Source organism: Miscanthus floridulus, chromosome 6 (genome assembly GCF_019320115.1).
Source record: "Miscanthus floridulus cultivar M001 chromosome 6, ASM1932011v1, whole genome shotgun sequence".
In the NCBI taxonomy this organism is placed as follows: domain Eukaryota; kingdom Viridiplantae; phylum Streptophyta; class Magnoliopsida; order Poales; family Poaceae; genus Miscanthus; species Miscanthus floridulus.
The window spans coordinates 14824994-14836222 of NC_089585.1; the positions used below are offsets into that span (position 1 = coordinate 14824994).

Here is an 11229-nt window from a genome sequence, read left to right on the forward strand (position 1 = left end):
AGCGTCACTCCCTAGACGTGCCCCTACCAACTGCTCCTCCGATAGGTTCACGTCCAGGGCGTGACACAAGAAGACGAAACTTCCCGTGGCCTCCGGGGGCTCAGGGGCTTCTGAGTCCGCGCGTCAGCCCCTGGAGCTGACCTCCTTCACCACCAAGAAGACTCCAGAAGGTCTCACCCGGGGGAGGCCGCTCCAAGCCGACACCACCTGACACACAGAGTGTCAGAACAGAGCAGCCGAATGATGCCTAGGCTTCTTCGGCTCCAAGACACCTCGACGGTCCACGGCGTACCGCTGCAAGCCCCTCCTAGACTCCAACACACGTAGACCATAGACTAGAACCCCAAAACCACCTTGTACCCGACCTATCTCGTTATATAAGGGATAAGGTCGGACCTAGAGGGGGGAGGATGCGAGTTCAATCACCAGACACTTCATTCCATTCCATCTGCCTCCGCTCTACACCGAGAGCAAGGCAACCCGGAGAGGGGCACCGAGAGCCTCTCCTCCACTGCATCCCGCCGTCTCCTTCCTCTCCGACGAGGGGGAGACTCCACCGGTGGTGAGGTAACCTTAGGATTAGCACCGAGCTAACCCCCTACCAAACTTCTCTTCCTTTACACTCTGTTGTAACCCCTCAGATTTTGGATGCTCTTGAGTATAAGGATCATCAGCTGCTGGACGTAGGGATCGAATTGGCCCGAACTAGGATAAACCGTTGCTCATTTTCTGCGTGATTCTTGTGTTCTTGAGTACACCCGAGCCACCGGAGACCCCGTACTCTGACACCGACTCGAACAACATGCTTGCCACGATTTCGACCGCGCGACAGCTGGCCACACTAGGGTAGGGGGCAGCATCAAGTGCGATTTCTGGCTATACGGTGGCCGGAGCCACCCGCCTTGTCGTCGGAGCAAGCGGCACCGCCCCAGACGGTGGTGTCCGCTCCCCCGGTGAGTTCTCCGTTGCGGCCGGTGCCTTCACTCTGGGCCAGGTCTTCAACTTTCGGAGCCTGGCCTACATCGCCGACTGCTACGGCGAGCTTCATCCACTCCACGGGGCTGCACCGGCGGGCAACGAGCCCTCGGCGTCGCCTCCTTCGCCAGGACTCTTGGGAGCAGATCTCGAGGTTCTGGCCCATCAGATCTGGCGCGGTCTGGGCCTTAACACTACCGTGTCGGACCATCGCCAGATGTTCTACATGCTGGCCAATGTCCACCACCAGATCGCCACTGGTGAGGTGCTCCCATCGCTTGATCGCTTTTGGCACTACCTCCCGGACCTGCCTTTCGGGATACAGAGCGCGGCGGCGTCCTTCCAGCTGGATTTATCTATGAGTTGTATTAAGAGCCAAGTTTCCGAACCTTCATGGCAAATATGAGCAATCTCAGGAGCTCCGTCTTGATTCAGTGGATTTATCTAGCAGTGGGTCGACTTGGTCTACTGCTTTAGGGCACTCAGTTCCTCAGCTACGTATTCTTAGCTTGTCTGGGTGTGGTATGTCAGGTTCTATTCACCCTTCCTTCTCAAGGCTTCGCTCACTGGCATCAATCAGCCTCAAAGACAACCCGGGTCTCAGGGGCAAAGTCCCTGAGTACTTTTCCCAACTGTCTTCCTTGAGCAGTCTTGACATATCAGGCAATTACTTTGAAGGGCAATTTCCAACTGAGATCTTCCAGCTAAAAAGTTTGACGACGCTTGATTTATCTGAGAACCCCATGCTTTTCGTGAAATTTACATATTTCCCAGCTGGAAACAATTTGCAGAACCTGAACCTAGTGGGGACCAACTTCGCTTATGACACGCCACTCTCTTTTGCCAATCTGACGTCTCTCCAGACTTTGAGCCTTACCACGGGAACCATGGCCAAGGAACTCCCCACTTCAATAAGGTTTCCGTCACTGAATATACTGGGACTAGAGGGATCTGGCTTGGAGAAGCCAGTACTATCTTGGGTTGGCAACCTTAAAGATTTGAAATACCTGAGCCTCGATGGCTATGACTTTTCTCAATCAACACTCTCTTGGATCAACAACCTGACATGGCTTGAAACGTTGTATATACAGACTTGCAGTGCCTCTGTGCCAATACCGTACCAGATTGGAACTCTTGCTTATTTGACAGACCTGGCGCTCATAACTTGTTACGCCTCTGTGCAGCAAATACCATCATTTATAGGCAATCTTACAAAGTTGACATCATTGACCATTGCTGGTTTCAATTTTTCTGGCCCAATACCGTACCAGATTGGAAATCTTGCCAATTTAAGAGAGTTGTCCATTGAAGGTTGTGACTTCTCTGGGTACCAAATACCACCATGGATCGGCAATCTTACAAAGTTGATATTCTGATAACAATTATTTATCTGGGCCAATACCCTCAACAATTGGGAACCTGATCCAAATCGAATGGCTGCGGTTTTCTAGGAACAACCTCACCGGTGAGACTCAATCTCAATTGCTTTCTTCCAATGCGCTTGTAGATACGTCTTACACTTATATTACATGCCGTACCGATGGTCAAGAAGCAAGCCAAAAAAGGGAGGGGAATACGAGGGCAATAAGACTTTTAGTCTCCTTTGAAACAAAGGAAAAGGGGAACGATTTGATTGGTATATGAAAATTTTTCTATGATGCCTTTTCGAACAAATGACTGAGTTCCTACAAATCCACAAATTACTATGGAGTAGCTTGTTATTTTAGGAATTGGGGGGCATTCTTCACTTTTTGTAAGAGATTTGTCAGATGTTTAGGCATATTTTAATCTAGAAAAAAGGTGAACAAATGTGGCGTTCCTTGCCTGATCTACAAGTATTGCAGACAACATGCATGCTAACAACAGGTCAACACCTACTAGCATATATTGATTATATGAAACAAGCTAAAAAAGCAACAAAAGTCTACCAGAATCAGTAACTTTGCCGTGTGTCCATGGCGCATGGCGAAGTCCAAAAAAACACTCGGCAAAGGCTTTACCAAGTGTTACACTCAGCAAACGGCACTCGACGATCAAAGACTCGGTAAAGTTGTCTTTGCCGAGTATTTTTTTGTCGAGCACTCGACAAAGATCGACACTCGGCAAAGAATTTTCAAAAAAATATAAAAAAACCCGCCGCCGCTGCCTTTCCTGCCAGGCTTGGAGTAGCCTTGAATCCACCGCTGCCCTTCCTGCCGGGGCTCGGGGTTGCCGTCAAAGCGTCGGGCCCGACGTGGTTGGAGGCACCTGGACGACATCCTTCTGCCAGGGCAGGAAGCTCCGGCACCCGTTCAAGGTGATCTTCTCGTCTTCTTTGAGCGCTGCACGGGCAAGGCATGGCACAAGAGATCAAATTGATGAGATCGAATCGAATCGTACATCAGGGAGTCGAGAAGCAAGCAAAGCAGATCCAAATTCCGACGAAAGAGACAAACAGATGCCGTTACGTACCGCTGGATCCGCCGATGGCGGTGGAGAGGACGAAGCCGGCGGGGTCGGTGCCGAGCAGCGGCATGCGGCCCTCGCGGGCGAAGCAGCCGAGCGCGGCGACCATGTCGCCCTCGAGCACGATGAAGCGCAGCGGGCCGGCGCTCCTGAGGACGGTCACCGTGAGTTATATAGTATAGGAGCTTTGCAAGTGTCGTAGATACACTCGGTAAAGCAGTGCAGATCTGACACTCGGCAAATGATTTTTTTTTTCTCTTTTTATGGAGGGACACGTGGCGCGATGTTTGCCGAGTGCCGTAATTTGCAAAGTGTTTTTATCATATTTGCCGAGTGCCGGAGTTTGCCAAATGTTTTTCAATAGAATTAGCGAGTGTCAGAATGTTTGCCGAGTGTCAGAATCTTTGCCGAGTGTTTTTAGTTCGGCACTCGGCAAAGAGATGATTTACCTGAGTGTCCGATAAAATACACTCGGCAAAGAATATGACACTCGGCAAATCCTTCCGAGGCGTTTTTTTTAATAAAAAAAATATAAGGAGGCGGCGTTGTTCTCGTCATATGAAATGATGAGCGGTGGTGGCCTGGTGGAATTCAATTTGGGTTATGGCAGAGTTGATCACATAGTATGCAACTGAAAGTGTATAAACATGCAAACACGTTAAAACGATCCAAAGCAAGTAAATAATCACAAATAATCTTGTGTTGGGTCGAAAATGTAAATCATTTTGCAATATCTACCATTTCGTTTTGGTGTTGCTGTTTTGGGGAGAGGTAGCTGTGTGACTGGTGATGTAGGTTAGTTTCTAGTGTTATATATGATCTTATCTCGTTAGATATATTTTCACTTCCACATTTGTTTTTGTTCTTAACCTGAGAAAATGAACATTTAGGGCTAAATCTTGTTTGCATATATTATTTCAGTGCACCATATGTATACTTTTTAAGTGTATTAGTATTTAAACTGATCTTGTAAAGTATATTTTAACAATTAGCATCTCTTATATATAATTGACACAAAATCTATTAAAAGTTTTGTGAACCAGTTAACATAACTTTTGTACAGTATACAATTTGCACTACTACACACATGATTTTCAGAGATGCCCATAGATGGTTTGTAAAGACGGCTACCTACCTAGAGATCGATTTCTATAGACGGGAGCTGCCCCTAAAAATAGTTTTCCTCAATTTTGTAAATCAAACCAAAAAAATAGTAAAATAGTTTTTTAATCCTGGAAAGTCCGCCAGCCAACCCGTGGCCATCAAGGCTGGACGAAAAACTCGAAGCTCGTTAGCTCGCTCGGCTCGTGGCTGGCTCGGCTCGGCTCGTTATCATAACGAGCCGAGCCGAGCTAAGATTTTAGCTCGTTAGCTATAACGAGCCAACTCGAGCCAGCTCGCGAGCTAAACGAGCCAAGCTTTTAGAAAAAAAGTATAAAAACTTATCTTAGTTTTTGTATTGCTTCATGTCTTGCACTTTACAATTGACTGGTAACTGGTCTAGACCCTATAAATTAATTGGTAACTGGTCTAGATGCATTTCTTTTATATTATAATTATTCTCAAACTTTAGATAAATGTAAATATTATATTTTGTGTATTTTTTATACCTGGCTCACGAGCTTAACGAGCCAGCTCGAGCTTTTAACGAGCCGAGCCGAACTGGCTTTTTGGCTCGTTAGGATAACGAGCCGAGCCGAGCTAGCTCGTTATCTTAACGAACTAGAACGAGCCGAGCCGAGCCAGCTCGTTATCTAACCTTAGTGGCCATGGAGGATCGAACTCATTATAAATTGGGCAAAAGATAGTAAAAACATTTTTATTAACCCGGGATAAGCTCACTAGCCAACACCCGCAGTCGTGGGGACCAAACTCACGACCTTAGACTATACACATTGCTTCTTTACTAATGCGCCTCAAAGTCACTTATGATTAAGTGGCGGATATATTATTTTTATTTAATTTAGTGAATATTGTAATGCATATTTGAGACCCTACACGAATTCAAATAAAAAAAGTTTGAACTGCAAGGTTTTAGTTCTCTTTGAGTACTATAACTTTTGGTATAGGTCATTTCTCCATCCAAACTCATTTGAAAATTCAAAAAGAAAAATGAATTTCAAAATAATTAATCTTAAAATAGAATTTATACATATCTTGCCACTATGATACACCATCTTAGTAACCCTTAAATTTACATCGAAATTACCCCCTCTTGCCATTATTAAAAATGAACTAAAATGAACCATGATCCACATCTAAATTAATAACACCTATTATTATGAAAAAACCTGAAGAACAATAAATTACACCTACACATGTTTTTATCTATCCACATCTACCACTATTAATATATAAAGAAAACTAACTTATAGCAAATAAGCATGCTGCTGCATCATACCGCATGCATGCATGAGCATTAAAAATATATTTGTATGTTTTATCAATCATTAAAAAAGTTCCCTTAATAATTCATATACCAATAATACTAAAAAATCATTTAAGATTATTTAATATCCATAAGAAAATTTATGTAAATAATTTCTTTAGACAAATCTATACGTCTTGAATCATTATGACATCAATATTGATAGTGTATTGTAAGCACTTTCTATTAAAACACTAATACACATATAATTCTATGATAGAGAAATTCAACATCTCGAGTAGCGGATAAGATTAGTGCAGAAAAAAGGTGGCTTTGGCTTCTCTACCTTTTGAAATTCCCTTGGAGTAAACAATTTTGTTAGACTTAAATATTAACTAGCAGGTACCCCTGCGCTTCGCGCGGGCACAGCTACATTTTTTTGGGTAAATATAAAATAAGAATTATCTCATAAATTGTTTTAGCGTGAAGGTAGTACGCCTTAATTCAGGCAATCAAGAGAAAAAAACTGACATGCAGTATGTAAGAGTAAGAAAAAGATCCGTAGATCTATAGTGGCACAGTGAGACGTGTTGATCAACAGTAAGATTCTCTCTACGTTTAAAGATCTTTGTAGATAGACATCCTCTTGAGCCTAGCACTATTGAGCAGCAAGATACATGATTAACTGATTGTTTATGCCAGCATAGTAATTAAGAGCGCATTACAAGATCTTATATCTTTATTTTAATAAAATACAAAACCATAGCTCCAAACAAAAGGTATAACAATCATCAGAGTTTCAACTTAACATGTTGATAAAAATTTGCAGTAACTAAGTAAACATTTGAAACAAAAATCCAGAATTATAACATCATGAGACACGAGCTTTATAAGAGTCACCTTATAAATTAAGCTAAGGTTTCAACTATATGTGCATTGAAGACATAAGTTGTCATGTAGAGAGACAAAATTAAAGATATGGGTATAAGAACATATAGAGTAGTTGATAATAGATTCATCACAACCGAATAGAGGTTATTGAGTATCTATATGGATATTGCGTTAGAGAAATGGAAAAAAGACAACGAGAGCACAAAGATATGTAATTTTAGTTAGTTGTAGACACTAGACATGAGCTTCTAATACTTATGTTGTCTAAGATTCTAGCCCATGCAGAGTTAATGGACTAGTGTTCCAGTATTTGGTATTAAACTTGCAACCTCACAATTCTATAGAGAAGTTTCATATGAAACAATTGATTTTATTTATGCTAAGAATCCATGGGTTTAGAGCTGAACCCTTTTCAAATGTTAATTAGTATAAACAAATAAATTGTACAATACAACAAAGTCCGAATTTCAATTAGGTGCATCACTAAGATGTAAGCCAAATCCCAAAAATATGTTATATATGCATCTACTTTGAGAAATGAAGAATATTGTTATGTTCATTACAAGTGCTAGTGTATATTGGATTTCTTTATTATGAAAATACATTAATAAAATTCCAAATATTCTGACAAGCATTGTTTCGGCCTTGCATGCAGGAAACATTCCAGAGTCTTTATTCGCTCTTCCTACCCTGCAAACTCTTTTTCTTGATACGAATCAGCTTTCTGGTTCCTTGGAAGACATTATTCCTGATCCTTTATCCTTGGGACTCTCGCAAATCGTGGGAGTTGTCTTAAGTGATAACCAATTGACAGGCCCAATACCCGAATCACTTTTTCAGCTTACAAGCCTCCAGTTTCTGTATCTCGACTCAAATAAATTGATGGGTACAATAAAACTTAGCTCTATCTGGGGGTTGACAAATCTCGATCAGCTTGACCTGTCAAACAATATGATATCACTCAGAGACACCGAAGGTGATACTATAGCTCCTTATCTTCCTAGCATCAAGTACTTAAATTTTGCATCTTGCAATCTTACAGAACTTCCAGCTGCACTGAGATATCTTGACTCTATTAAATACCTTGACCTTTCTAATAACCAAATTAAAGGGGCTATACCAAGTTGGGTGTGGGAGAACTGGAAGGACCAGCTTAACACTTTAGACCTTTCACACAATATGTTTACTACATTAGAGAAGTCACCTTCTCTTGTTCATACGACGAATTTAGCCTTTCTTGATCTAAGTTCTAATAGACTTGAAGGAACCATACCAATACCAGTAACCGGATATGAGGTTGTTTTGTTGGATTACTCATATAATAGCTTCTCCTCCATTGTATCTAACTTTGGTAGGTATCTTACGAATGCTATCTATATCAATTTGTCCAAAAATAAATTAAGTGGTCATATACCAGCTTCGGTTTGTAGTTTGAACAAACTTGATATCATGGACTTATCTTACAACTACTTTGATGGACCAGTCCTATCATGTCTCGTAGAAAGAGGAAACCTGACTGTATTATAATTAAGAGAAAACAGACTGCATGGGGTGCTACCAAAAAATATTGGAGAAGGATGTAAGCTTCAAACAATAGATCTGAATGGAAATAGAATTGAAGGTACACTACCTACATCACTAGAAAATTGCCAAGACTTAGAGTTCCTTGATGTTGGTAATAATCATATTGTTGGTTCATTTCCATCTTGGGTGGGTACTCTTCCAAACCTTCGAGTTCTTGTATTGAGATCTAACCAACTCAATGGCACTATAAGGGATCTTTGCAGTGTCAGTAAAAGTAATATAAGTTTCACAAGTTTGCAAATAATTGATTTATCCACCAACCATTTCTCTGGTTACTTGCATTCGGAATTGTTTGAGGGTTTTAAATCTATGATGAATAACAACAACGACAAGGGAGAAATTTTAGAGCACAATTACACAAACGGGGTGTCAAAGAATGATATCTATCAAGACACTATCACTATCACATACAAAAATTTTGATTTTATTTCATGGTCCCATTCCCAAGTCAATTGGTAGGCTTGTTTCACTCCATGGACTTAATGTGTCGCACAACAACTTCACGGGGCAGATTCCATCACAGCTTGGTAATTTGACTAGGCTGGAATCTTTGGATCTCTCCTGTAACCATCTCTCAGGGGAAATCCCACAAGATCTGACCTCTCTAACTTCTCTCAGTTGGCTGAATCTTTCCTACAACAACTTGACTGGAAGAATACCAGAGCAAAACCAGTTTTTTTCATTTCCATCCAGGTCTTTTGAAGGCAATGCAGGCCTTTGTGGAAGTCAAGTGTCTAAACAATGTGACAATCCTGGTTCAACTACTCCAAGAGCATTAGACCATCAAGAATCCAACAGTTTATGGCAGGATAGACTTGACGCCATCCTTCTGTTCACATTTGTTGGCTTGGGTTTTGGAGTGGGTTTTGCACTGGCAATCTTGTCCCAAACCTTTCGCCGCGTAGAAGGATGGATTTGCAAGCGTTTCTGTATTTATATGTATATGTAAAATAGCATTATGCAACATATGGCTGGTATTGTGTTTCTGTAAAAGAAAACCAAAGACATATATTTGTGTTGTACTGGTTAAACCTCGTTGTTATAAGATTGCAGTTTCCAGACTATTCTGTTTCAGATCTGATTTCCATGGATAGTGGTGCTATATCAAGGTGAAAAGGACTATTTTACTAAGTATAATTCTGTAAGTGCTAAATTTAAACATGTAGTAGTACAGCGCATGGAGTAAAACTTGGATTAAACTTGAACCGACAGATCTGAATCGAATTATTGTACTCTAAACATGATAGGCTCCAGAAAATGCAATGCAAGCGCAATAGGCTCCAGAAGTCGAGAGGCTGTGTGTGTCCGAAGACTGAGCATGGTTTTTACCTGCGAAGGAGAGAAGTGGCCTGTCCGACACTCAATCCCATCGATCCCCAATCATCTTCAGCAAGCCTTGCCTCTCGAACCCAAGAATTCAGTAGGCAACGAAGACGGAATTTTGGGAATGTGGAATCAAGATTTGCTTGAAATTTGAAGAAGTGTTTGGATTTGGAGAGGAGGAGCAGTTGAATCGAGGGGGGTGGGGAAGAGATTAGAACATGTGATCAGGGAGTAAGGGTACGAGGGCGCCGGCTGGGCACGGGCTGGTAAATTTTCAGCTATCTCGATTTGGTTGGAGATCTCGACTTGAGTGAGCGGGGCCAGGCGGCCGAGGGACGGAGGGAGTGTTACGCCAGGTGATCTGCTCCCACGTGGCGAAGGAAGCATTGGACCTGGACGCCGGCAGAGCGGAGGGCTGCCATCAAGGACATGAATGTGTAGATGGCCATGAGCCATGACGAGGTGATCGTCAGGTAGGTGGAGTCGTGGAGGTCTGGAGGAAACTCGACAAGTAGGATCCCGAGCCAGGGTTGCAGAAGCGATACACCACAGTCGCCTGATGGCCCGGCTTCGTCGCCGAGGTGGAGGACTAGATCAGTCGGATTAAAACGTTGTTCTGCAGCCAGGTCAAAATTTCATCAACTATGCAGTTCCATCAAAACGTTATGTCTGCTGTGCAATCAAGTCGGTGATAAATAAATCATCCACGGTGCTGGGGAGCGAGGGCTCCTTAGTCTCCACTCTCCACTGAACAACGCAGTTACCTATTGCTCCTGAATTGAAGGAAATCGAGGTTGTTCCATCATCCATCCACAAGGTGAATCCTTCAAACGGGCACAAATTATTATCCTGGACGTGCATAGTGTGGCAGAGCACTGAACAGAGAAGCTCGTCGCAAAAAGAGAGAGAGAGAAGCAGACTGAACTTTTTTTTCATCAAGCGAAGTTTAGAAACTGAAGAAGTGAAAAGTACTCCGTTTCTAATTAGGTGAAATTTACCGTTGTAATGCAGGAAGTACAACACCCTGTGTTCTGCAACCTTTTAAAAATCACTTAAAGTCTGAACTTTTCCCAAACTTGTTACAAACCATTTCAAATTCACTTAAATTAACAACCAGTTTCCTAACTAATGCTTGAATCGAATAAAGCTTTCTAAAAATAAACTTGGAAAACACCTCAAACAGTCAAACCTTGAAGCCTTGAATTGTATGTTTGTCCTGTTATGTGTTCAAACCGTGGTGGTTCCTTTCCATGAAACCCTTTTGAAATTCACTCAAAAGCCTTTGAGAAAAATAATCATTTTCCTTCCTGCCCTCATTCTCGGGCTCGGGGGCGAAGCTAGCACAGATATTACCCTGGCGCACTCCTCTATAACATATCAAAGAGCATGCAGGATTATATAGAAAAGAGCTTTGTTACTGTGCTTGGGAGGAACTGGCTCCTCCCTTAGACAATTAAATATTCTTATAAGGGTAGTTTAGTATTTTTTTTCTCTTTTTCCCAATATACACCCACGAACAGGGAGTCCGAGAGGAGCTCGCTGCTGCTCGATCTGCCGACGAGCTCGCTATTGCTTGCGCCCCCTTGCCCACCGCCGTCGTCCCATAATGTCAAGCCTCTGGAGTCCACCCTTCTGTTTACCTC

The 11229-nt window shown here is 42.5% G+C and overlaps 1 protein-coding gene and 2 pseudogenes across 1 annotated transcript; 2 read left to right on the forward strand and 1 right to left on the reverse strand.

Moving 5' to 3' along the window:
* Positions 1-1192: 1192 nt before the first annotated feature.
* LOC136460248 (LRR receptor-like serine/threonine-protein kinase ER1) lies at positions 1193-2351 on the forward strand. The gene is made up of 2 exons (XM_066460026.1): positions 1193-1340; positions 1507-2351. Exons 1-2 carry the CDS (start codon positions 1193-1195, stop codon positions 2349-2351), a joined length of 993 nt encoding a protein of 330 aa, XP_066316123.1.
* LOC136461719 (uncharacterized) lies at positions 2352-10030 on the reverse strand (annotated as a pseudogene).
* LOC136461718 (receptor like protein 22-like) lies at positions 2410-9315 on the forward strand (annotated as a pseudogene).
* Positions 10031-11229: the final 1199 nt, after the last annotated feature.

What these genes read in the sequence shown, in the direction of transcription:
- LOC136460248 (XM_066460026.1), top strand. Translation starts at nt 1,193, where the DNA reads ATGTTCTACATGCTGGCCAATGTCCACCACCAGATCGCCACTGGTGAG. An exon ending in GCTGGATTTATCTATGAGTT is followed by an intron (nt 1,341 to 1,506) that starts GTATTAAGAGCC and finishes GTGGTATGTCAG; the next exon opens with GTTCTATTCACCCTTCCTTC.